At 39.0% G+C, this 27,619-nt stretch overlaps 1 protein-coding gene across 15 annotated transcripts; it reads left to right on the top strand.

The window, feature by feature from the left end:
- Positions 1-76: 76 nt before the first annotated feature.
- On the top strand, positions 77-23,883 carry LOC126036155 (E3 ubiquitin-protein ligase RNF170-like). 15 transcript variants are annotated; one of them, XM_049795577.1, is made up of 9 exons: positions 78-118; positions 2,271-2,352; positions 4,534-4,578; positions 9,933-10,076; positions 14,726-14,801; positions 16,181-16,292; positions 17,349-17,422; positions 18,482-18,586; positions 20,339-23,883. In XM_049795577.1, the coding sequence occupies exons 4-9, from the start codon at positions 9,940-9,942 to the stop codon at positions 20,606-20,608; spliced, it is 774 nt and encodes a 257-aa protein (XP_049651534.1). In that variant the 5' UTR covers positions 78-118; positions 2,271-2,352; positions 4,534-4,578; positions 9,933-9,939; the 3' UTR covers positions 20,609-23,883. The 15 variants fall into 15 exon arrangements, with proteins under 15 accessions (XP_049651536.1, XP_049651534.1, XP_049651538.1 ...); XM_049795581.1 differs by lacking the exon at positions 4,534-4,578 and having other exon boundaries at positions 16,184-16,292; XM_049795574.1 differs by lacking the exon at positions 4,534-4,578.
- The last annotated feature ends 3,736 nt before the right edge of the window (positions 23,884-27,619 follow it).

Below are 27,619 nucleotides of genomic sequence, written 5' to 3'. Positions count from 1 at the left end.
GTGCGGCGCGACGAGGTGCTGCGAGGCGGGAGCGGGCGAGGCGAGGCGGGAGCGGGCGAGGCGGGGCGGGGGGCGGGGCCGTGGTCGGTGGCGAGCGTCGCGCGCGCCGGGAGCTGAGGTACCGCCGCGCGGGGCCGCGCCCCTCCCCGCGCCGCTGAGGAGAAGGGGAGGGGGCGGGGGCTCCCTTCGGCCCGCCCCGGCGGGGGGGGGGGGTCTCCTCCCCCCACCCTGTTATAACCGGTGGGGGGAGGAGAGGGGGGGCGCGAGCTGTCGGTTCTCAGAGGCGGGGGAGGGGAGGGGAGGGGGCGGCAGCGGCGCTGTGGATGTCCGCCCCGTCGCTCGCGTCTTGTTCCGGTCCGGTCGGGCGTGGTGGCCTTTAACCCCGCTGCCGGAGGGGGGAGGGGGAGCCGGCGCTGCGGCGAGGCGCGGTCGGCTGCAGGCTGCGGAGGCTCTTGTACGTCGCTGGGCCCCTGAGACGTGTGGGGGAGGGCGGGCGGGAACCGTAGCCCTCCACGGGGTCTGCTCCCTTCCCCCGGTTCTGCGTGCTCTCGGCTGTCGCCGCGCAGGCTGGCGGCGGGTAGGAGCTGGTTTGGGGGCGGGGAGGGTCTCGGCAGGGCCGGAAGGGAGCTGCAGCGGCAGCCCGAGCCCCGGCTGTCTCTGGCTTCGGGAGCGTGGGCTTGCGAGGACGCTGCGCCCACAGGCATTCTCTTGCTAGTAAGGAAGCATCCTCTACGGGGCTTCCGTCTCTTTTTGGAGTAGAAAATGACTCTGACGTCGTCTCTCTCAGCAAAACTCTGCTGTGGTAAAAATTAATTAACATTTAAAAAAATTACTTACTTAGCGGTAATTCAGTTAGGTTTTAATCTCAAAGATAAGTGCGTTTTGTGGCCAGAGTGGCTTTCCATCATGCTGCCAAGGGATTGCCTGAGCTTTTAAAGAAGCTCCTTCTCAGTAGTCTGTTGAATTTTGGCCCGTCCGACGTTTGCAATGAGAGTGTCGGGGCTCATGATAAACTGTACGGCTCCCTATCAGCAACTGGTATGAAGTGCAGCAATGTGGAGTAGCAAGCACGGTGCACTGATAACAGCTGAGAGTTGGATAAACAAACGGGAAAGGAAGGGTTGCAGATCTAGTAACTGTCACTTAGTTCCAGTTTGCTCCCAGTTCTTCCATTAAATAAGGTAATAGCATGGACAAAATCGGAGTTTTCCTTTATGTCAGCCTGTTTTGAATTAAAGTGTATTGTAAAAGCTATGAGAATTCTCAACTTTTCCTAGTAAAGTACATTCTCACTCATCTCATTGTATAACCTGCTGTTTTCATTTTTAAGTTATGAATTTGGCCTCCTTTCATTTAAAGGTAGCTTTCACGTTCAGGAATGAGTTAAAAAGTCTTAGAAAGCTATGTAAGCTGTGCAACTGTAACTTTCTGTTCCAAGTTTTAATGTGTACTTTAAGCTATATGCTTGGTACTTTTGACAAACAATGCTTTCACAGGTATATTTCAGTGTTTAAGGTTTTCTGCCACATCTTCCTTTATATACCTATTTCCCACTCTGCCTCTTGTCATGATGTGTAGCTTACGTTTGCTATTTCGTTGATACAAACAAATGTAGTACTGCTTTTTGTCTTGCTATCTATTTTAGATGTGAGGTTTTGTACTGAATCATTGCTTTCCACAGTAAAGAAATCTTGGGCACTTTTCTTAAAAGAGAGATTTAAAGACCTTTCTTTCTCAGCTGAAGTATTACCATATTTCAGTAAACATTATCATTAAGTGACGTTATTTCCTTTCTCTTCCTGTCTGATCAGAAAAGTCAGATATCCAAACTGAAGGCATTGGCAGGCGCTTTCTTATGTTCCTATCTGCCTATGAATTCAGTTCTACCCTCTGGGGTTTTTTAGTGCTCTATACCTTTCAGTATGTTTTAGCCTTATAAAGTAGTGGAAGACTTTGTTTAGGATTGTTTTACACAGGGCATGTGTCAGCCAGACAGATATTCCAAATAGTAATGCTGTACAGACCATTGAATTTGTCTTTTTGCTTCAAGCCATGAACTTTGTTTCAGGCTCATGAGAAAAATGATTGGACACTTTCTGTTTTCCCAGTAGAATGGTGTATTACCTGCGGATTACTTTCCCTTGCAGAAGTGCATCTGGACTTTGCATCTGTAGTATGTTTAACTTGCAAAGCATGATTCCACCAGCAAAAGTAGAGTACCTGCTTTCGTACTTTAGGGGTTTCTTTTTTTTCTTTTTTTTCTTCTTTAGAAAAAAATGTACCTCAGAGGCTGCTGACCTCAGACCTTGCAGAGACCTGCTTTACAAGGCAAGTGCCTCAGTATTGGCCAAGGTATATGGAACAAAATTGTTATTTGCTTACTGAAATTGCCCTCTCCCCTATTTTGGCAAGACTGTCTGGGCTTTTTCCTGTCTCTTTTGCAAAAAGCATGAATGCAAGTAAATGTAGTCAACATAGTCCTGAAAGCAAAGGTGTTTTATGGTGAAGAGGTGACTGAATATGGTACAGCTGAGTTTGGCTGTAATTTTGCTGTACAAGGTGGGCTGATTTGTGACTCCAAAGTTGCTGCTAACTCATAATAATGCTGTATTAACAGACTGCATGAAATCCTAGTAAGATATTCCTAAATCAGTTTTAGCAACCTTCTCACAGACTGTATCTTGTCAATTTGTATGTTGCTATGTTTGGGGTTTTTTTTTATTTCCTTTAGTAAATGTGCCCTTTGGGTGGTCTTGTGACTTTTAACATGTATGGAGAGACCTAATACTAGAGATTATTGCATGTGCTTTATACAGATAAGACTATGGTCATGAAAATGAAAAGCTAATAAATCCTGTTTCCTCAAAACCACTTTTTTTGAGTATACCATCTGTCATTTCCCTTATTTCTGTTTTATAATGTTACACATTCTAAACTGCTATTTCAAAGTCCTACTTTGGTACCATAAAGTACCTGGATAAAATGTATCAGGTCAGGATTTAGCTGATACAGGCTTGTAAACTTATGCTAGAGTCTTCAATACTGCTTGTACATTTACCATTCATCATGCATACTTACTGCCTGCTGTTGTTAATGCTTTCTGAATGCACTGTAGGCATACCTTTGAGCTTGTCATGAAGGAAACTAAAAATAACTATAGGATCTAGTTTGCTGGGTCAAATCCATTCACAGAGTCCCATTCTCAACCACAGACAGTGGCCATGACCTGCTGCTACCCTGCAGTAGGAAGTAATTGAATAACTTCTGATACAAGAGGTCTCAATTATTGCTCCACATTTAAGAATTTGTCTTTATTTGGGGAATTTATGTCTATTTTTCTCTTAAATAAAAGAAAAACACTAAATTCATGTTTTAGATATTTCAATATAAGCTAATATGCATGCATGGGGTGGGTTACAGAATAAATATGCTCCATTTTAATATGCTCAAATTCTTAAAAGTTGATTTCTGTTATCTAAAACAGGTCAATCTTATTAGAAACCTGTTCATACAAATTAAACCAATTTTTTTGTTGTTCCTTTTACCATGGAAGAAAATTTTGAGGAGTTAAAGCCTTTTTGATCTTAAAAAAAAAAATGTGACTCATAATATTTTGCTAGTTGGAGAGGAATTAATTTATCCTGGAAAACAGACAATCTCTACAAATTAAGCAGCATTTTTAAGGAGAGGGGTAGTTCTTCTACTAATAAAAGACAACAGGCAAAAGGTATTACAGGTTCTGACTTGCACCCTGGCCCACCACCACTGTCTTCATTTTATAATTTTTTTTGAACACTGAGGGTGGTTGCCAGTACTGCACCAAGAAGAAAATACTCAAAATAAAATTGAAGGTAAAAAAAAAAAAAAAAAACCCAAAAAAAACCAACAAAAAATCAGCAAACCCCATTGTCCTTATCCAGTTCACTCCCAGCCCATCCTTGAAAGGACACGTTGTTATCCAACATATCTTTCAGGTGTGGAGCAAATTGTACCATGCTTTTAAGGTCAATAAAATGTTGTTCTTGATTACTAATTTTTATCTCACAGCAGTGCTGCTTGTTTACTTCTCAGATGTGAAGACAGCCTCTTCTTTTACAGTATGCTTCTATATTCCTTTGGTAGTAGGTCCTAAAAACCTCTGTGGTTTTTGAGAGTATATTAGCATATGGTACTTCCCCGATAAACTTGGAAAAGTTCAAATCCTTCAGAAAACTACTCTGGCTTTGGATAGCTGGCAGCAAGTGCTTAATATATCATGGCAAACACTGGATTGTTTTTTATTTCTTTATGAATCATGGCATGGGGTATTGTTCTAGCTGTGCTGTATGTTGAACATTGGAAGTCATAATACTTTTCAAATCTGAAAAATGAAAAAAATAATACATCCGCACTAGTGTATCTTCTCATGCTGTCACATTTCAATGTGATCTGTATAAGTTTCCAAGAATAAAAGCCATTGTAATTGCAGTATTGCTCATTATGGTTCTCCTTTTTTTGCATAAACCTGCATGCATTGTTCATACTTGACCATAGAGGGAGAAATGTAACTTTTAAGGCCTGCAGATTCTTACTTGAAATGTAAGTAAATTCATGTTGCTTTCTGCCAGTGATCACTCTCAGAAAAACTGATAATGAACAAGTTTATTTTGTGTTCAGATGCTTAGTCTGTGATGGTTTTTACAAACAAAACTGTGATTTTACAAATGATAAATTCCATTCCTTTCTATTTCCAAGCATTTTGTGGACAATTCCTTCTGAGGTTGCTTACATTCAGTACCTATCAAGAATCCTAATGCAGATGAAGCTGATCCCAGTCTAAGTACTGTGCTGCAAACTTAGCTAGCACAAATGGAACAGAGGAGTAACTCCTTCTCTTTTTTCCCCTCACTGGGCGGTCATACTGTTTTAGTTCATGCAAGTGCCAGTAGAAGATGAGATGCAATGAAACTGGAAATGAAGTATGGGGCTCTTTTGTTGTTGCTTTTAATGTAGGAAAAAAGCCCAACATTTTTGTCAGATTTTTAAACTTTGCTACTGATGCTTTTAACATTGTGAAGTTGATTGTATAAATTCTAATTTTGATGCGAGTATTGTTAGATGTGGTTTGGTTTTCATCCCCTAATTGGAACACAGGGTTGGGTTATGCTTTCATTTAAGAAAGCTGTCCTTGTTAAATGGCAAAAAAGAGAAAAAAAATCTGAAGTATAACCAGAAATCTATTCTCAAAATTTAATCTATTTTCAATTACTGCCTTTTTTCCCTGAAGTAATTCTATTTATTTGGTACTTTTCTCAGATAGCTACTGTAGATAGGAATTAATTTCCTGTATAAAAGAGTAGAGCTACAGCATTCAAAAAATTCAAACCTTCTTTGTAAGTATAAAAAGAAACAAAAGTAGCATAAATCCACAGAGAAGAAAGCACAGCTTTAGAATTATTTAATGTCTGAAAAGCCTGTGGTGTAGAAGGCTGATCTGAAAAGGATTATATGATGAAAAGGTTGATGAAATACTGTTGTTTTTGCATAACCAGACAAATGTAATGGATCAACATAAAAAGATTTAATTCAATCCAAACCACATAAGTTGCTATTAATGACATCAAATTATTATCAGTTATTGTTTTAGGAGACATTAGATGTCTATGATAAAGTCTGGTTCTAGAAGTCTTCTCCGACATATACTTAATTCTTGTCAATGCTGGTTGTCTCTGAAGACTGAAGGGTCTTCATTACATCATTTAAGAATTAAGTCTTCTATAGCCTGCTTATTAATTTTACCAACTGAAAGAGCACCACTGCTAAAGACATGCACTGGGAGGCAAGATTCCTTAAGCAGCTATTTTAGGACTGTTAACTAGCCTGTTACACATTCAAACCACTGCAGATGTGTTCATTGGCTGTTGTGGTTACACCTGAAAAAACATGAACTGCAAGCTTGCAGTTCCAGATATTATTTTTGAAAATGTTCACAACAGACTTGAGATCAGAAAATTCCTTCCCCCTTCAGTCAGACAATTTTCAAATAGTGTTTTTTAGCTGTGTTCTCCTTGTAGCCATTGCTTTTTTTACATGCTAACCCAGAGATAAGAGTAGGAGGCAATTGTTACTGTCTCTACTGAGGCCTGAATGACTAATCTGACTATGTATTGATCTTCTGAAGTGAAACCTTTCTGTTTGTAGTTCCTAGTTTACACAATTCATGTCAGCCCTGCTGTGCAATGGTCTGTTTCAGAAAAAGTGCTAGAGGTAATGAGGGGAATATGCTCAGCCCTTGTTGGCTGGCCAGAAGCAGCAAGTAAATTAAAACATGAGCAACATGAGTCTTAAGCATCCATAGCCCATCTTCTCTGGAATTTAGTAATAGAAGCAGCTGGAAGAGAGACAGGCAGAGATTCCACTCTCCCCTCTATACATCTTGGGAGTATTAATACATAAGTGAAGACAAAATGTTTGAGGGAGTGGCATTTTATGTAGCCAGAAAGACTGTGCATGAATTTCTTCTAGATGCTAAGTTTGTGTGAAAATGGTTATTGGGAAAGTTATATATGGTAAGTGAAGGGGTGAAGTAGATAGAAGTAACTGGCATTACGTGCAGCAAGGAAGAGAAAGTGAGGATCTGTGTATTTCTTATTCATATTCTGCTGCTAACCTTGGCACCATAGTTTGGTATTTCAAGAGGAGCGCGCGAGCAGAAATGAAGGCAAGCAGATGTAGTGAGTGCTATTAATAGACAGAAAAGGATTAAGAGGGTTGTTGCAAGGAACATGCAGAGAAGGAGAGCGAGCTCTAGAGTGGATGTCTCGAAGGCTGTTCAGGGAAACCGAGTTAACTTTCTGTGATACTGCCAATTCATGTGTTGGTTTCAGAGTGCACCAAGCAAGCAGTGACACTGGAAACCTTTGAGGTGTCAGTGTGGGGAACACTCACCTTCTAAAGGTGCAGTTAAATCAGCTGTAAGTCTCTGCTACAGTGTGTATTTCTGAAAAAAAAGTGCATAGTACTTAATGGGATGTAGTTATTATTAGCCTGTTGGTCTATTCTAACAGAGCTGATGCAGAACAATGGAGGAATCATTACATACCAGTTCCTTGCCATTTACTTCTTGTTTTATACTGAGTGGTCAACCCAGAGATGACAGTGTGACACAGTAAAAATTGGTGGACTGATGATGGTACTTAAGGAGAGAAAACATAGGAATTGAAGACACAAGCACACTGCCTGAGACACAGTTGTAGAAAATGAGTGTCCCAGAATGATGTATTGTAAGAGAGAGAAGCGTCTTCAGGATTGGATATGCAAAGAAATAAAGTATACAGGTTGGGAGTTTTGAGCTGGGGAGGCATCACAGCACACCTACCAGTCCAGATCCTCAGCAACGAGGAAGTGCTGCTCAGAAAACTTCCACAACACCTTAGCCTCATGGCTTTAACTATAGCAATATAATTGTGTAACTAGCTACACAGAGAAATGCTATAACTCCTTGTGTATGCTCTTGTTCCTATGGAAGGCCTTTTCACAAAGATCTGGTCTTTTATTCATTAGTATATATGAAACTTTTGTCAATACTGACCTACTTTAAACATGGCCCCTGATGGGTCACTGGTGTTCTACCTTTGTGAAAAGTTACTCTTTCCAAATATTAATTGACAGTTCAGTAGTTAGACTATGACACAGTTGCTTGTGGAAAGCTGTAGTTAGCAAAAACTATGACTATAGTTAGAGAAATAATAGTCTCAGTTCAGATAGGAACACTTAGGATAACTTATTTTATTGTTTGACTTCACATATGCTTCATTATTTCATTTTGGTTTTCACAATGGAAGCCCAAAAATACAACATCAATTAAAAGAATCTACCCTTCATTCTCCATGAGTTTTCTCTGCTCTTATGGTACTTAATTTTATCACTTACCCTTTTTTACAATAATGTTAGAATATACCAGCTTCTTTTGCATTGCTGCTACAGAGGGCAGCTCCCACAAATGTAAGGAAGCTTGGAAAAAGCTCCACAACTCTTACAAGAAACGATCTGGACAGTGAGAGTAGCTATCTTATGGAAAATATGACACCTTTATATTAGCAGTAGATTAGCATGTTGAAATCTTGCCAGGGTAGTCATTACAGGTATCTACTAAAATCCTGATGACTTGTATTCCATTTTAATTTGGCAGCTAATTCAGGGCCAGGCAGTGTGTCCTGGTTTCAGCTGGGATAGAGTTAATTTTCATCTTAGTAGCTGATACAGTGTGTTATGGATTTAATGTGAGAATGATGTTGATAACACACTGATGTTTTAGTTGTCTCTGAGTAGCGGTTATCCTAAGTCAAGGATTTTTCAGTTTCCCATGCTCTGCCAGCAAGCAGGTGTACAAGAAGGTGGGAGGGAGCATGGCCAGGACAGCTGACCTGAACTAGCCAAAGGGATATTCCATACCATAGAAGGTCATGCTCATTATATAAACCTGGGGGAGTTGGCTGGGAGGGGCAGATCACTGCTTCAGTACTGGTCAGTGGGTGGTGAGCAATTGCCTTGCACATCACTTGTCTTTTCTTGGGTTTTATCTCTCTCTCTTTTTGTTACATTCATTTTCATTGTTATTATTTATTATTATTAATGTTATATTTTATATTATTTTAGTTATTAAACCATTCTTATCTCAACCCATGAGTTTTACTTCTTTTTTTCAATTCTCCTCCCCATCCCACTGGGAGGGGGGAAGAGTGAGCAAGCAGCTGTGTGGTGCTTCGTTGCTGGATGGGATTAAACCACGACACAGTGTCTGGTGATATTTGCTAGACGGCAAGGTTCAAATTAAAAAATGACACATGAGCTATGAAGTAGAGAGAAACACTGATGAAAGCTTGCTAGCTTAAGGCGCACAGTCTGGACTAGGAAGTAAAGTAAATAATACCAGTCTTACCTGACCTCATAAACTGATGCTGAGATTTTGTCAGCTCTGTATGAAAAATACTTTAATTGTGATGGACACAGCTTCAATATGACTTCTTTGGTCATTTGCCAGAGTTAGCTTCACTCTCCTGGTTTTGTAATATTCACAGCTGTTGTTCATTTTCACTTCCTGATTGCAACAGGAGTGATTTAGCAGTGTGTTGGAAACTATTTTACTTTGCTTGTCTCCAGCTGTAGTTAATGCCGTAGGTTAATAAATGTTGGTGTTGGCATGTCATCCTGATTGTTGCATATGTGAAATGAATATAAAACAAACCAGTTTAACTAGGGAAGCCTGATAATACTCTTTTTCCTTCAAGTTTTTCCCATGTTTCCAGCTGAAGGATGGTAATGCATAGAAAAGTCAGATAAAATATGAAATGCATCAGGTGATTCCTGTGTATCCAAATGGGCATTTAACACTCTAAATAAACAGCTAAACCCTACATGTCTTTATTTCTTTCTTCACATAAGTGGTTGAAAATTAGGTTTCTAAAAATTACGTTGTCTTAGCGTAGCAGCAATGATGTGTTGTGTAATAGCTAAAATTCTTGATAATGCAGAGTCATTATACTTTTTTTAAATGAATATGTCTAGAATATGAATCTTAGAATATGTCTAATTCAGCAATGACCTATTCCTAGGCAAGTTACCTTGTAAAGATTCCCAGGCAAAGTATCTGACTGATGTTTAAAAAAAAAAAAATCTCTTGGATCACAACACAGTCATTTAAGACTTGTTTGCTACTGTGCAAGACAAATGTTTTGCAGTCCCCTGCAGCAAGCTCAGTGTTTGGTAAAAAGGCATCTGTTCCCTCTTCTTTTACCATTTTTTTCCCCCAGCGATGACTAATCTGTTGCTTCAGCAATTTATTGTGTGTATGAATAGATGTGTATACATATTATTCATAACTATGTTTCAAATGTATGTGTGCACTTGTATGTTTTAATATGTATATGTATATATTTCTTTTTACATTTTAGAGCTGTGATGGCCAGTCACCAAGCAGAAGTTCAGAGTTTGAAGCTAGATAGTGACTCGGTTATAGAAGGAATAAGTGACCAGGTACTGGTGGCAGTTGTGCTCAGTTTCACTTTCATTGCTGCTCTGGTATATACACTTTTAAGGTGAGAATATGTTGACAGGAATTGACCAACATACCTGTATTTGTAAAATTCTAACTTTCTCAACAAATTTTTGCATTGGTATATTAAACAACTGTGATTTTGTGACATTAAGGAAATGATTGTTTGATCACTTACTCTGTTTAATTGCTTGGCAGAGTTTCATAATTTAATTCACAGAATGAAGTGATGCATTTCTAAAAGGGAAGTTTAACTCTTCTTTATCTTCAGACGATCAGACAGAGTAGTGTTCATCATTCCTTAAGACTGAAAATGTCTGAATGCACAGTCTATATGGCTGATGTGTCATATTTGATTACAAAGTACAGATTTGTCAATAATGACTCCACAATTAAGATTGGATATAATCCTCCAATGTATGTTCTAGTTGCAGTCTCCTTCCAAAACCAAACCGCCAAACCTGAATAAATTGACTGATTTGTTTATAAATTAATAAGCTGGGAAACAATGGACTTTAATATGCTTTCCATAAAGCAAAATGTTAAGTTCGGAATTCAGTAACTTTAATGGTCAAGTAATTAAACTGGTCAAGTAAATGGTCAAGTAAAATTATTTTTCATTTCAGCGTTTTTCCTTGCAACCTAACAAGTATCTTAGCCTATGTGTTTGGGGAAAATAAGTCTGAGCTTCAGATGGGCTCTTTTTTTTTTTTTTACAGATGTCTGTAGACTTCTGAACACAGGAGAGTTTTAACAACTAGGAGAACTCAATTTTAGTGATGCCTTGGCACTATGGAATTTACTGGGGAGGATCTGTCCATATGAGAAGTATTAGCGGGGTAGGAGGTATTTGAGAGCGAGCTGCAAAAGAAACAGGAAGTGGGAAAGCTTGGTTGGACTGCAAGGCAGTACTGCTGTTCAGGACCAGGAGATAGCAAGGGAATCTAAGAGAAACATATGCACTTCACCTTGCTTTTCTTTCCAAGGCTGTTTCAGTTATTCAGATGGCTTCAAGAGTGCCTCTTTTCCCTCTGTTCTCTTACGCTTTCTCTACCCCTTATATTGATATTTTTAGCATTTGTGACTTGAGTTTTAAGTGTTTAGTTTAAAAATAAACATTTTCTTTTTGAACTTTGTAGAGGAAAGTAAGTTAGGAACATGAAAAAAGGTGAGTGGAACAAGGGTCAGCAGTGGGCAAGAGTAGTGGGAGGACTGAAGTTCTGGGAGATGATACATCAATGATGAAGGGTTACTTGGGGAGGGAGAAAACAGCTAGTTACTAACTACCTCTGGAGTGTAATGAGCTAAGTAAAAAGTTTATCTGTAGATCCTGTTACATGCCCTGATGGTTTATTTTCTGGAGGGGTAAACAAACTCGGACACAAAGTTCCCATATTTTGGAAGTCTTGAAGCTTGTTTACTTCTGTATTGTTTGACTGACTACTGAAAGTCCTATCAGCATCCTCTCAGCTCGCCACTGTGCCTTCTGGTACCTTCTGAAATTGTATTCAGCAGCATTTTTCCTCTACTCCTTTGTATTGTCTCCATCAAAATCTACACAGTACGGTACAAAATCTATACGGTACAAAAAGTATAGTAATTTTTATTTAGTACTGAAGGGGGAGTGGGGGAGAAAAGGAGTATTTTATTTTTCTTCTCTAGTTATCTTAGGCAATACAGTGGTCTCCTTATACTGTGTCCATTACCCCAGTCTCTCTTCTACCCGTACTTCTGTATGCAACATCTGAAGTACTTAAGCTGGGTAGGAACAGGTCCTGGGTAAGAATACATAAAAGAAAGCTTAGGGTAGTGAATAAGGTTGCAGGAACTGAATAAAAAGGGAAAGTAGGCAGCAAAGAGTGTATGTTGCAGTAGATATTAGGGGGCAGAAGTGGAATATAGGAAGAACTGTTAAGCGATATGGTTGCTGTACTTGTTTCCAGCAGGGAGAACTCAAGGAAGCATCACATCAAGGCATAAGCTGAAGGTCTCTGTGCTTTTAGTGGTGAAACTTATTAGCGGTAATTAACATATATCCCAAGTTGCAGATTTTCAGTCACTGTAAGATACTTTTGCAAAGTGTGTATGTCTTTGAGTTACAAATTTTGATAAGGTGCAGCCAGATTTTTTCCATCCTCTTTGAAACCTGTGAGTCGATTGTCACATTACAAATGAGACTGTGAAAAGTTAGTTTATCCAACAAATTAAAGGGAGCCTGACCCTCCAGTGTTCTGTATCAGAGATTCCCTACTTGTCCCAGATGGCTTACCTGACCCATGTTCATGAATCCTCAGGTTTAGATCTTTTTCTCTCATTTTTCTATCCCATCATATGGTTTGATTATAAGATCAAGTCAGTATTTTCAGCAGAAGTGAGATCTTAATCCTTGGACATTAACAATGGCCATCATTGCACAGTGATACACCAGTCCCCCTAAGTACTGTCCCTCACTTTTCCCTGTGTGAGACTGCACACTGAATGAGTCGGCAGTCTGTCTCCTTCTGGTAATGATAGTTTGGTGTGGCCTTTGTGATTCATACTAAAATCTTTCCACATCATGGGACTTTTTTCCTCAAGTTATGGAGTGCTAACACTCAGAACTGGGGAAATTAAAAGACTCTGCATCTAACTTTTTTTCTTTCTGACTGGTGTTTGATAATGCCTTTAATTACATAGCACCATACTGTCTTTCATTTATTTCATTTATTTTCTCACACTAATTGCATGACAGAAGTTACGAATTAGATATGTCTTGAGCTCTGCTGGTCCCCTCCTGGACATTGCACAGTGTTCTGCTACCTCAGCATCTTATGCATAAGTGGCAAATGTTGTACGTATTGTACCTCCACAGCTCTACAAATATTCTCATATGTTCAATGTAGTATGTGATACCAAAGTAAAGTCATATAAATGAACACTTTAGCAGGAAATTTGCAATTAGTTCTTATGAAGGAATCAGAATAAACTGGCTTATAATTCACACCTTCCACTTGTGCATGATTTGAATTGAATTTCAATATATATCAAAGTTCTGGCAAACTGAAGGTGCAAAATATGCTCATTTGTAGCATCTAAACAGGAAAATACTTTTATATATATAACATGTATGACAGACAACATCCACAAAATCTGGCTCATGGAGACCCAGGATGGGCAAGAAGGGCTTTAATGTAAGCTTCCCATGATATAAGATCATATAGGTCACCCACATTAGTGTTAAATAACTTTTTACAGATAACCATGTAAATATTAGTATGAAAAATATGGGGTTTGTCTGTTTCTCTTTGAAGGAAACAAAATGTTAAAGATAGCAGTAATACTGTACTATGATTGTCCACATCAGATGAAGGAAAATATTGCAGAAGCTCCTAGAGCCATTGAGGAAATTATGTAAATAGAACTGCAAGCTGAAAATGTCCTAAAAATTCAGCCAGTCCAGCCTTCAGGTCTGACAGAGGATCAGGATGCCTAGATCATCCTTCAAAGCAGTGCCACCTGTTTTTTGATTTAACTTTTTGTCAAGATAGATCACGATAGCCTGAGGTAACCTTTCTGATTTTGTATACTTAGTGGTTAGAAATATTTTTCCACCAACCTTACATAACTGTGGGAAATAATTACTCTTATTTATAGAACGAAAACCTTATCCTGTCCCCTTTTCTCTCCATGAGCAGTCTTCTATATGAACTGACATTTCTTCACTCTTTCTCTGATGTTTAAAAAATGTGGGCAGTAGCTCTTATTCTCTTCTGAACTTCCTCCAACTTCTCTATGTGTTTTTATGCATTTAGCCCAAAATGGAAAACAGAATCCAGCTGAGACCTCAACAGTGCTGAGCAGCATGTACCACCAGTGAAATCCATATGAATAAATAAAGCATAAAAATTCACAGTTTTGAATATGATGCTGTTGACTCGTATTTATTGTAACTCAACACCTCTTATTGTTGTCAGCATTATTTTTAATTCCAATTCTGTTCCCATTGTGCTTTTGAATTTCAAACTAGTAATACATCCAGCCTCCTTTCTTCAATGAGTCTCTTCCCCATAATTCCCCTTGGCATCTCTAACCTGTAGTTTTGTTGCCCGAAGAGTCTTTCTTTTCAGAGTGTGATTTAAAAAGAGTGATTTCTTTTTATATCTTGTCTGCTGATAGTTACATAAATTCAACATTCTAAATCTAAGAGTTTGCCAAACCCTTCTTATGTAAATGTTGTCTTAATCTTTCATGTAGCAAATAAAGTTGAAGTAGTTAGGATTTTTCAACTCTGTAACTTAGGCAGTGAGTAAAAAAAATAAGAAATTTACAAGTAGACCAACAATGCAAAAACTATCAGTGGAGACAGAAATTAAAAATATTTCTGCACTATAAAAGCTTTCCAGCAACTTGATTTTTTGCAGGTTAATGGCTTAATTTTGTTTCAGATGAAAATCTAGTTTTAACATGATTTCATGATTGATTATGGAGTCTCTGAAAAATCTTGCTGCTGTACTCTGCTGTCCAGAGTAACTTTAGGACCTATAATAAATGTCCTGTTTCCTCAATTGTTTGTGTGCCTCCTTTAAAATCCTTTATAGCAGGAAAGAATGATTTTTTTCTCTTTGTTCAAGTTTCTTTTTTTTCCAATCACTTATTTTTCAGTGTTGGGTCAAAGTGTTCAGTTTTTCTTATTGCTTGTATTTCCTTTCACAGAAATGAACATCAGAATATTCACCCAGAAAATCAAGAACTAGTCCGAGCTCTTCGTCAGCAGCTTCAAACTGAGCAGGTGCTGTGCTAAGTGTTGGCATCATTCACCTGTCTGGTTTGGGGTGGGATAGACTTCTCTGAGGCTCTGGAAGAAGCTGGTCTTGAAAGTTACGGAAGCTTACTTACTGTGCAGAGGCATCAAGTAATGAGATAATGTGGGCTTTTTTTAATGGATAAGTTAATCAATTAAAATTAAGTATTTTGCTTGGTTTTTTTCGAACAAGTCTTTGCCACAAGGTGGAGTATGTTAGATTACGTTGTGTGCTTCCTGCCATGTTCCTGGGAATTTAGTGGTAAAGGAAAGGAAATCTGGAGTACAGTTTGCTGCCACAGGACTGGGGTTAGATATTTAGACAGATAATGTGTGTGTAGCAGAGTAATGCACAGCAACAAGCGCCAGGCAACAAAGACTGTCAGAGACAAACTTTTTACCAAAGCCTCTAGTGACAGGACAAGAGTCAATGGTTTTAAACCGAAAGAGGTGAGGTTTAAATGGGACAGAAGGAAGAAATTTTTTATGGTGAGGGAGGTGAGACACTGGGCCAGGTTGCCCAAAGAAGTTGCAGATGCCCCATCCCTAGAAGTGTTCAAGGCCAGGTTGGATGGGGCTTTGAACAACCTGATCTAGTGACAGATGTCCCTGCCCATGGTAGGAGAGTTGGACTACAAGATCTTTAAAGGTCCTTCCAGCCCAAGCCATTCTGCGGTTCTGTACCTGCATCCAGTTCTAACATGTAGAGGAGAGGATGGGAGAGACTGGGCCAGATTACTGGAAATTGCTGAGTCCCAGCCCTAGACTGAAAAGCCATGCTTTTGGAGAGTATTGAGGAGAGTCTTTCATCATAATACTTCTTGAAATAATGAGAGATTTTTAACTACAATGCATATTTATGTGGAAAACAAATACGGCAAAATGGGGAGAAAAAACATTTCATGGCAGTGACATGCACAAGCAGATGTCTATGCTTGGGTTTAGGAACACTGAATACTGCAACTGGTAAGCAGTGCAGTCCAATTACCTCGCTCTGGGTAGAATTACTTAGGATAATACAAAGTAACAGTCTAGATCTAATTTAGTCATTCTACAGCATATCTAACCTAACAATGTAAAGGACCAAGGGGGTTCGTTCTTAGTGGTCTTTAACTGGATTGAAGCACACACTTACGTAACAGATGAAGGGAAAATAATGGGCTTGTCACAAAAAGAAGTTGCTTAGTGAATCAGTTTTTGCATTTAAGAATGTTCGATTTTTTAATTTAAATCTATTTCTCTTCCATTTCACATAGTTTTGTGTTTGACTTCCAGTAAATGAACGCTGGATTTTATTTTTTTTTTCAACTCAGTAGACTTGTATAAAAATAGTATCTCTAACACCTTGCATTTCTCTTCTGTTCCAGCAGGATGCTTCTGCTGGTGATAGACATCGCTTCTATACAGATATGTCCTGTCCAGTCTGTTTGCAACAGGCTACATTTCCTATAGAAACAAACTGTGGACATCTCTTCTGTGGTAAGCAGGAAAAACATCAAGTCGCAAAGATAAAACCAGAACAGAAATACAAATTTTTGGCACTAGTACAGCCAACCTAATGCAAAGCTTTGTTTGATTTTAACTGCTTGTCTGCATTAGAAATAATTTTTATATAAATAGTTGAGAAAATACACTTGTAAATAAACAGTCACTTTGAGAGTGTGCTGCATTTTCTTCTAAGCTATCAGGATTGAAACTGTGGTTAATTTTAAAATGTCAAGGACAGAGAGTATAATTTATTTCCAGTTAGTAAAAAATGGAAGAGGCTGAAAAACACTTGGAAATGTACCATATAAAAAAAAAAAAAATGGTTTAGAAGGAGTAAAAAATTCTGCTTGGTGTTATCTTTATCTCAGAGTGGTGTTTTTTTTCTTGGAAGTCCTGAAGAATTGAGACTAAGTTCACAATGCTTAAAGTGTTTCCCTTTTGTTTTTGTGCTCAGCTATTCAATTTTATATATAAACGCCCTTGTAGCATTTTGCTTCCTCTCCTCAAGGTTCCCAGTAGGAATTTTTCGCTGCATTCATCTAGTTTTATGGAGCATTTAGTGCATACCATGCCTAGTCATTTGAAAAAAAATATTTACAAATTTGGCAAACAGTTAAAGTACTCAGATTTTTATATATTCCTTCATCTGTTGAAACTCTGAGAATAAAGCCAGGGTTTTAGAAGAAATTTTACATCTCTTGCCATTTTTGTGACTTCTGAATTTTAAACTGGTAAAATTTTTAATTATTTGCTTCTTCAGTTAATGACTAAGAAGTTTTCTGTCTTTTCAGGAAATAATACCTTAAAATTAATCATGCAGTTGAACCTATTCAGGATTTTTATCATTTTATCATTAATAGCTTTGAACTCAAACACAGTGGTTCTTGGTATCTTTAGTGAATGCTGTATACAAAATTACACGAGAACAGATAGGTTTAACCTAACTGCTCATACACTTCTGTTGTTTTCATTGGTGTGTAACATTTTACCTCATGCAGTGGGTGTTTCAGCTCAGAAGTTTAAATGTGTGTAACTTACCTTCATCAGGTTCCTGCATTATTGCCTACTGGAGGTATGGCTCATGGCTTGGTGCCATCCGTTGTCCAATCTGCAGACAAACGGTAATATTTCAAGTAATCATGGACCTGATAGTTTGGCTATCTGGTATAGCTTACTAAAAAAGCACTTACATGTGAACTGCAATAGTGAGACTGACAGAAGAAGTCTGAGAAGCTGAAAGAATATGGATATGTGAGACATAGATGGTGGACATGTAGAGTTTTTTAACATTTTGCTTTGCCAAATGGCTCAGAAAATACAGATTGTTCCTGCAACTCAAATTTAAGTGAACAGCACTGATAACTCAGCCATTTTCCCGAAGATTATATGAAAACAGAAAATTGTAAGATCTTAACTATGATTCTTCCATGCTTTTTCTTTGGGATATTATATAACTTCTTCACCAGAACTTGCATCCAAAGACCTGGCTGTTGTGGAAGACTGCCAGTAGGCAGTATACGACTTGTTTCTGAGAAGTACCCTCTCCCTTCCTTCTCTCTCTGCCAAAAAAAACCCCACCCATGACAATTTCTTATTTTGTCCCTATTTTTAGTTTGTATGTATTATTAATTTGAGCTTTGTAGAGCAAGCATTAAATTACTTCCTACGCAACTTTACTTACATTGTCAGTTTGAAATATGTCCCTGCAACTCATTAACACTTAAGATCCCTGAGTCTTATAGTGTATGTTTTAATAAAAGTATATCTTTAATTTAACAGTGCACAAACTACAGAGCTAGTGACTTCTGATGAATTACATAACATCCTTCACGCCTTTGCCCATACGTTATATCCTGCTTTGATTATGTGTATGAGCAAGCCAAATGACTGTAAGAACACAGAAGAAAGAAAGGAAAATGGGTATGACTAGAGGAAGAATGTCTAGGTTTAGAGTGTAGGCAGTGAGGAGAGATACACAAAAAATAAAGGTGAGGAAGATGGAAAAGGGGAAAATAAGTGATTTTTTAGTGTCTCTCCTTACATAGATATTCTTCTACCTTCCTCTGAGTAACAGGTAAATTGGGTGGTACTGCTTGCATGGTTATGCATTCATTCTCATTTACAGTGCCTGCATTTAAAAGGCAGTTGCATATATAACAAAATCTCCTTGCTGTGCCTAGGTAACATTGTTTTTACCACTCTTTGGTGAAGATCAGCAGGATGCAACCCAAGTATTTCAAGATGTTAATGATTACAATCGGAGATTCTCAGGACAGCCCAGATCTGTAAGTTTTGGGTAAATATGGGTGGAAGCCCATGATTTTAGGGGAGATTAACAGCATTTGGGGGGGGGGGGAGGGGGGGGAGGGTGTCTTTTTTTTTTTTTTTTTAATCCCCTGGGATATGAATTTTCTCGTTATGATCCTTAGGGACTATGCAAGTTTTCCTTAGGAAATTTGTGTTAATATAGTTTGGGCCAACCCATGACCTTGAAAATATTTATTTGTAATTTGTGGAAAAGTATGAAAACTTGCATTTTTGTTGTGAGTGAGAGCTGCTGATAAGTCTTGAGTTCCCTATTCATGTGTTAAGCTCTTTTTAAATTATGACTTGTTAATTTGAAAGGATTGATAATTAGTCAGTAAAAATACTTAATGAAGTACATGACCTGCAGGGAAGAATATTCACTTGATTGATCTCTCTACATTGATTAGAAGAATCTGAAGTTCTACTCTGTGCCTTTCTTCCTCAGATTTCAAACTATATGCTGTCTTAATTTTTTAATTTTCTTCCTAGATTATATTAGTGTTTCTTCTGCTCTCTGAGTGAAAAAAACCAGGATTTTTTTTTATAAATAGCTAAGAGAGATGGTTGAAGTTCTACAAACTTTAGAAAGTCAGCCTTATGAGCCTGTCTTCTGTGTGCATGTTCTGGTCGCAATGTGAAGTGCACACACATGCATACTAGCAACTTCCTTGCCTGTCGTCATCTGTTCATTGTATTTGGATGTAGCAACAAAACATTAGCGAGAAAAATTTACAGTCCAAAGAGACAAAAGAGGTGTGAGACGGGATTTTTTTTTTTCATGTTCTGAACCACCAAACAGTTATGTTTTGATCTAGAATAGATTGAACCTACCTTTCAGGCTCCATTAGACCTCTCTGTGGGCTCTGTGTCTAGTCCCCAATAACCTGTTTGAGGTCATGCCAGAATTCTGCATTAAAGCCCTAATCGGACTAGATAAATTATCTTTGATTTATACATGGTCTATTGCCTTAACCACATACAAAATTCCTTCCTAGAGAGCTTTTTCAGCCTTGGCAATAACTCATTTTAGTGTCATGGCTCTGTGTAGAAACTGTCTACAGTAGAAGAGGAACCAGCATGAAAAAAATTTCAAAGTTAACCCCTCCCTACACCTCACAACAAAAACCTGAATATTTTCTACTGAGCAGTCCCTCACTAAGATGACAGAATCATAGTAGAAAAATGGAAAGGAGCCAGGGATGGATTCATTTAAAGGTTCTTTAATTTACTTTGAAGCTTGATCCATCCTTCGGAAACTTGTGTGAATCACTGGTTATATGCCAGGGGAGGGGGTGTTGTGTTTCTGCAACCAATTCTACTTTACCTATTGTTTTTGACTTGCAGTCCTAGCTGTCTTCTATTCTGATCAATATTTCACTCCAGTTAACTTGTTTGCTGTTTCTCACTTTCTCAATTATTTGTTTTACTCCAGTAGTCACTGCTTTTCTTTCTTAATATATGCCAGTGTATTTTGCAGGGAGTTAATTGTATGTTTTACAGTACAGAATAACACAGTTTGACTGTTTCTTGATGTATTCTAAATCTGACTTTTTACACAGCAAAACTAAATCCAGGAAGTCTTGTCTTACTGGTTTTTGTTTTAATTCTTATAAACTAAGAGATTCCAAAACTCTAATGTAGTAATAGAAAATTTAGACTGAAAAAAAAAAACATTTAGCATGGGCCTGTTGCTAAAGCAAAATATTAACCTTTGGTTTCTTTCTTCATAGATTATGGAAAGAATTATGGATCTGCCCACTTTATTGCGGCATGCTTTCAGGGAGATGTTTTCTGTTGGGGGCCTCTTCTGGATGTTTCGCATCAGAATATTCCTCTGCTTGCTTGGAGCCTTGCTCTACCTGGCTTCACCTCTGGATTTTCTTCCTGAGGCCCTCTTTGGAATTCTGGGGTTCTTGGATGATTTCTTTGTCATTTTTCTTCTACTGATATATATCTCTATCATGTACCGAGAAGTGGTAACACAGCGGCTGAATAGATGAAATGGACGAAAATGTCCCAAATGCAGAGGCAGTTGTGGTATGTTTTAGAAAGAAAGCTACAACATAAGTATGATATAGCAAGGCACCTGTGTACAGTTTCAGTAGTTACAATTTCATAGCTGGTCATCTCACACAGATACGAAGGGTCACTATACGGTGATGCTTAACTGGAATCTTTTAATTTGTATATTCCATATGCTTCATAAGGATGAGGTTAGTTTTATAATGTAAAAAACTACCTTCATCTACTTCCACCTGATGAACAACTGTATGTAATCAAAGCAGAAAACACCTTTATTGGTGTGTGGTTTGTGAAAAAAAGAGTTCTATTAAAGGACTTCTAACAAAAAATCTGGTTGGGTAATCTAGACAGGCATAAGGAAATTCAGAAATTCTTCACAGTACAGTTATCATGGCTAAATTGTTTAATGTCTCCCTGTTGTGGGCTAGAGTTTTTTAAATAAAAGTAGTTTTGTGTGTTTCTGTGGAAGAAGAAACCCAAGGATCACATTACAATTATAACCCTGCAGTTTGCTGTTGTCCACATGCTTCACAAAACCAAGGAGAACACCTCAGTATTACTTGAACTGCACTATGTACAGTTGCATGCAATTCGTACAATTTTATTTTTATATTTGGGAATATACACACAGTATCTGGTCTAGGTAGAGAAACCAGTGTTATGCATGCCAGTCTGGTTAGTGCTCTCTTTTTTAAACAGGAGCGTGATTTTTCTCTTCAAGCTTGTTTATTTGGTGGGTATGTATCTTGGAAGCAGGGGTTTTATGCTACTTGGGGTCAATGCAATGTATCTGAAGTGAGAGTCTTCATTCCTTTAGTTTCGTTAAAGCATTTAGGCAGTGGAGAGACCCCTCAAATTTTAGATAGTGGTTGAAGAAAAGAAATCAGAACTGGATGTTTACATTACAGAACTTTACCTGAATGTACATTCTGCAATACAAGTATTAAGCAACTTAGATATTGGGGTATTTGATTTTCAGTTGGGATTTTCTTGTTTGGTTGGGTGATTTGGATGTGGATAGAGGGGCTTCTGGATTACCTTGAAAAAGATCTGTGATAAGGGACCACAAAAAAATCCGGGAAATGTTTTCCAAAATACCGGGGTATTAATTATCCTTAATGTTGATTTTTTTAATGTTAAATTTGAATATAGGCTATTATAGCTACAGAAGTAATATGAATGCCACAAGAAAGGTCAAGGGTATGACAGATCTATGTACTTTTTACCTGAGTACTTGAAAGACAGTGATTAGACAGGTGATTCTTTGAGTGTTTACATAATGGGATGAGACTTACAATGAAAGGGACCTTTTCACAACTTCTGTGTTTTGCCCATGCAGGTGTCTTTCCACAGCTCTAGCAGCTAGGCAAGCGCAGGAAGATGATAGAGCTGGCATCTGACACGTCAGTGGCTGGGGTCAGAGATTGTCCTTTAGTGTCAGTGTTTTAAATTACATTCATTTAAGAGTAAATTCACTGATTCTTCATTTGAAAATTTGCTTTTGAAAATCCAAAGACATTTTACAAATGAACTGGAAAGCGAAATTTTTCCGTGTTGCTCTTTGTTAGAGATGGGCAAGAGGAGAAACAGGAAGTAAAAGGTGGGAGGAGGAGAGCAAGACAGAAAATTACATTTTTGGAAGCAGATGCTATTGGTTTTGGCAAACTAACTGTTCTTGAGCATCTTAGTTGAGCTTTTCCCTTTGTGTTGGCATTGCTAATATATTGTGATGTGGCTACCTCAGTTAAAAGTCATTAAGGTATTATTGAGTAAGCGTGGGATATTCATAAACTGCTAGGTACATTTACAAAGCAAGATAGTTGTTTAGGATGTTAGGTAAGACCGGATTTTGCAGTTTGGCTGTAAGCATTGTTTTGGGATTGGGGTTTTTTTCCCCAAGAGATCCACCTGAGAGAAAACTCAAAAAAAGTATTTTTGAGTAAATTTAACACCCCCTTTTCGCCTGGAGCTTAACTTGTGGATCTGCTTAGAGAAGAGTGTGAACTGCTGTTGTAGAACAACTGGAGTGTGTTCATAGAACATGTTGATCTAGTACCTCCTCCATACGTTTATCTTATGATTGTGTTTATACTTTTTCCCATGACTCTCTAAATCCAGAGTGGATATAGATGTACATGAAGCTGCTTACTGATTTGTTTTCTCTGAGCTCCCCAATTCCATGTGCTACTGTGAAGTTCATGCAGAAGTATCCATCTAGGGGGTTTGATCGTGAAGAACAGACCTTCTTGTATACCTGAAATCATGACAAGCCACATCTGAGTAGCTATATAAAGTTTACTTGTGTTCTGTTTCTTCCTTCACTACATTTCTGCTAGCCAGAAGGGTTTCACTCAGAGGCTTCTGCTTACTTTTGAATATTGAGTAACATTGTAAGCTTAAATTCAACACATGAAATGCTTGACAGAATTAGGACCATCCTTCCTTTCCACCAATAAGCGTGCTTGCTTATGGAGACTTTTTTTTGGTCCTGCAAGCCACTGATGAACAGTATTATGACTTGCTTAGGCCTTTTTGTACAGCTGTAACGTGAAGATGCATCAGTCCTGCAGCATCTGGCTGCTGCTCCTTTACACGAATCTGAACTACATGTAAATTAGCTATCTTGGGTACTTAGCTTGAGCTTACTTTAAGCTCTAGAGCTCCCAAGAAGCTGGAGCAGGTAGTGTTCCTGAACTGTGTGCTGCCAAGTTGTTCTGGCAGCAGTGTTAAAGGAAAGTGCTAGAGCTAAGCATTGGCTTCAGAATGTGTAGGGAAGACGTGATGCTGTGTGGAGAGCGACTGCAAACGTTGCTGCTGTTTTTAATCTCCTGGAATGGGGCAGCCATGTCACTAAGGGGGGAAACTAAAAAAGGAAAACTTTAGCAGCAAAGAAGAGATACGGGGAAAAAATACAGTTCTTTAAAGATCAGAATCTTTACACCAAAAAATGTGTGAAATATTTGATTGTTCCAGGGGAACAAAGGGGAAAACTAAAGTTATACTTAATAGCTCTTACAGAATAACTTGTAGCATCTTGAGGCCTAATGATCGTCATGACAAGTGCTGTATAGAGCGATCTGTTTCTGTGTTGTTTTGTGTCCCACACCATTGATGTCTATGAGGATGAAGCAGAACGGTGTGATTTGGGGATACAATTTTGCCATAGGTTTCATAGAACTGTAGCAGTGACCTCTGTGTTACACTAAATTTTTAAGACAAAAGGATTTAAGCCTACTTGTTATTACTTTTTATGATAATAAATTGCTATTGAAGTAAGAGATTGTCTTGATTAATTTTATTCACTTTCTGGGTGGGAAATTGTTTTATTCCCCCTTTTCCTCCCTCCCTGGGCTAAAGTTAGTGGTAGCTCTTCTGCAGTCTTGATCGATTTTTATCTTGGTGTCTGAGGACAGGATGTTCAGAGATAACATGGTTTTCGTCTTCGTTATTGCCATTATAAGGATTACAAAATTTCAAAGATCTTAGTCCCAAAAGTATATTGTACATTAGAGGTCTTTTCCCTGAGCAGTCTGACCAGTACCTTCAGATCCATGGGCACTAAGCTTTCAGGATGATAAAGCAGTACAGATGATTAATTAGTACCTTCACATATCAATCTTCCAAGCAAACAAAAGCATAAAGCAGGTGGGTCAGAATCTAGTTAGTGAAGTAAATTGAAGGAAACAGCAAATAGTCTCTGTAGGTTTACAGGAAGGATGAAGGTTGGGGTGGGGCAGGGAAGAACTGGATGTGACCTGTGCTGCAATCCTGTGCTTTTCCTGATTCATGCCATGAAAGGCCCCTGGGCATCAGGGCAACATGATCCATCCTGCTAAGAAATGTCCAACAAGCCCAACAAGTCTTAGCTGGGAAGTTGGGTCTAGTGTTCTGGACCCAGAACTGAACTCTGTAGCTTGCTTTGATATATGGCTCCAGTGTTTATGGAAAAACATGTAATTACATATTTGGTAAAAAGCTATTAAATCAGGTTTAAAATTTGATAGGTACACACTTGGTCTTTCATCTGATGCCTCTGTGCTTGCTGTAGGGAGCTCAGTGAGACACTTGAGAGTTCCTCAGCCAAGGCTGCCAGAGATGGCTCTTTTAGAAGGTCTATTGTACAGTTGCAGTTGTGGGTAGGTTTTCTACTTTCAGCTGCCAACCAAACAGGCAACTGCCTGTTAGTCATCAATATTGGAAGCCACATGGACATTTGTTCCAAGGAGACAGAGCTGTAAGTCTCATTATCCCTGTTTCTTTGAGATGTAACATCCTAGTGGGTTGCCTCCTTCTTTGTTGTGGGCACTGAGGTTTTGACCTGGGGGAGAATTTCATTTCACCTGCTAAATTTCATTCTATCTATGATCCCCTCAGCTCAGAAACTGCAGATATTTAGGGCAGAGATAGGACTGCAAGTGCTGTTCCCATGTGGACAGCACATCATTAGACACTGTGGTAAGTAGAGGTGCTTTCTGTAAAATGGGGATTTTGTTCATTCAGGGAGTAAGAAGTCAATCCAAGTAATAAATAATTAATACTGCAAAATGAGGCAAGCAGGAGGTTAGAGTTGAGTTTCCTATACTACAGTTTGGATTCAGTCTCTTTGTATGCCCCTGCTCTGTACCACATTGCCTTCTGTAAGATATTTGCCATTTCAGCATCCACATAAAAGTCTATCATAGACAAATTTCATTTGTGCCTATGTAATCTCAGATCTTGCCATGGGTACTTGTATTGCAACTTTCATGGCAAGTGTTAGGGCTGCTCTGTTGAGTGGATTAAATCAAAGGGTGTGGCTGCGTGAGGGAGAACAAAAAGAGTCCTCTTAAAGACACTTCCTAATTGTGTGATCTACTCTTATTGGTACTGTATCATGTCTCTCTTCATTTATTCTAATACTAGGTAAAAGGCACAAGAATGTTGAAAACTCTAGAAAATACTTGCAGAAGGAGAGATTGGAGAGACTGGTATTTTGCCTATAGGGTAGACTGAAGAAGATGTGAGTCTCTAAATATGTTAAAAGGGGATGCAGTTCTCTGAATTAGGTATGACTGGAGGAAGTAGCAGAGAGCTTGAATTGCCGCACGTGAGACTTAGATTAGAAGAAACTTGCTAAAGTGTATTGGAAGAGGATATTGTCTGGGCCATTGGTGGAACCGCTGCTGGGAGGCTTCTGAAGGCAGGCTAACATCTGTGGGGACTGGTTTCTGCACAGCTAGTTCTGCTTGTGGAAGTGGCTGCTTTCAAGGCAGCTGGTCTGGCCCTTAATGGACATGGGACCAGAGAAGTCCTGATCTGACCAAGTCTGTCTTGCTGCTGGTGTTCTGACACACATTACCTATATGCATCAGCCGGCAGACCTGACCAGCTTACCTTTGCCCAGGAATTTTGCTAAATAGCAGTGCTTAAAATCCCTGGGGTAACGATATGGCTCCACCTTATTTCAGGACAACTTAATGATTATTACAATAATATTCAATTTTTTTACAAAAACTCATGGTTTGTCCAATATCTTCCAAGAACAGGATTATTTCTCATGATTAACAGATGCTTAATTGGTGGGAGGGAAGGAGATGGGAAAGGAACATAATTGATAATATTGAGTCAATTGCTCATTGCTGGCAGGTAACTGATGGGGAACCATGGGTGTATCAGGTGTTACTAATAGCTTGGCTAGAATATGTTGCATGGAAAGCTGTTCAGCCTCATGCTAGCATATGTTGTGCTTCACAGTCAACAATTGTTTTCTCCCCCCTCCCCCTTTCTGCCTCAATTCTGTAAACTTATTTCTTCTTTTAGCAAGATGGGCAGGCAGCAGAACTTGAAAATAATCCGTGCCACACTTTATACAGGGCAGTGCAAGCACTCCTGAGTAAAGCACCTTTTTCAGGGAGAGGCGTCCCATTATCACATGGGACATGCCCTTACTCTCCAAAGCGGAAGGTAAATGCTTTTGTCTTCCTTGCCTTCTTCACTGTCTGGGTGCCAGGGGTTGGTGTTGCCTGATGCTGTAGGGAGGGTCACAGTATTCAATTTAATGCAGGTTGACTCAAAATAACTATTACAATATGCCTCATCAGTGAGCTGGTTTATGACAAGTTTATGTCCCATCCAGGGTCTTCCGCATCCAGCCAACAAATCTGAAGCTGCTCTAGTCTCATTTCTCTTTTCCTTCCAGGTTTTTGTAGTTTTGTTCATTCCCCTCCCATTTTCTTACTATGGTGCATAAGGACCACAGTAAAGATCACAAAGCAAATTTTGGTGAATCACTTGCTCATATAACACAACAGTTCACACCTTACCACTGAATCCCTTCCAGCCAACCCCTTAACTCTCTTGCATTTCATAGGCCATGCATCAGGAAGGAAGGTAGAAATGTGCCTGGTTAAATGGCTAAATTCCTCCTGTAGCAACCTGAAGAAGACATTTCAATACAGTTCAATACAGTACAGAGGTTCTGCCTTCTTCCCATGGAAGGAGCTGGGCATCCTGTGTCTGCTGCCTTTCCCCAAGAAGGATGAAGGACCTGAAGTCCAACTTTTGGCTTATGCCCGCCACTTCCCTCAGCAATGCCTCCTGGTTTGATAAGTGGAAGTGGAGAATGAAGACCAAAGCAGACCTCCAGTTAGGCAGGACTGTCTTTGCACCTGGGAGGCTGGAGAGGAGCCCATGTACTAAGGAGCTATTGCATACAGTTTCAGTCACGTCTGGAGAGACTGGTTTTCTCTGTCGCTGAGATTGTTGGGTGCAAGTCTTTTCTTGATGAAAAGCAAGGCATTGCTTTGAAACTAATCTCTGTGGTGTTGGCCTTTATTTACACATAGGTATTTTGCGCCCCTGGGGTTCTTGTTCTCATGGTTTTGTTCACAGGTCCCACAAGCAAGGATTGTCTCAATATGAAAAGAAGAAGAGAGAACTTGGTAATCATATTGCAACTGCAAGAGCCCCAGGAAAAAAAAGAACAAAAAACCACCAAACCAAAAAACCAA

This window comes from Accipiter gentilis, chromosome Z (genome assembly GCF_929443795.1).
Source record: "Accipiter gentilis chromosome Z, bAccGen1.1, whole genome shotgun sequence".
In the NCBI taxonomy this organism is placed as follows: Eukaryota; Metazoa; Chordata; class Aves; order Accipitriformes; family Accipitridae; genus Astur; species Astur gentilis.
The sequence above is the reverse complement of the archived record's forward strand: the minus strand, read 5'-3'. Positions and strand labels throughout refer to the sequence as shown.

What these genes read in the sequence shown, in the direction of transcription:
- LOC126036155 (XM_049795579.1), top strand. Translation starts at nt 9,940, where the DNA reads ATGGCCAGTCACCAAGCAGAAGTTCAGAGTTTGAAGCTAGATAGTGAC. An exon ending in AGCAGCTTCAAACTGAGCAG is followed by an intron (nt 14,802 to 16,180) that starts GTGCTGTGCTAA and finishes CTTCTGTTCCAG; the next exon opens with CAGGATGCTTCTGCTGGTGA. An exon ending in TCTCAGGACAGCCCAGATCT is followed by an intron (nt 18,587 to 20,338) that starts GTAAGTTTTGGG and finishes CTTTCTTCATAG; the next exon opens with ATTATGGAAAGAATTATGGA.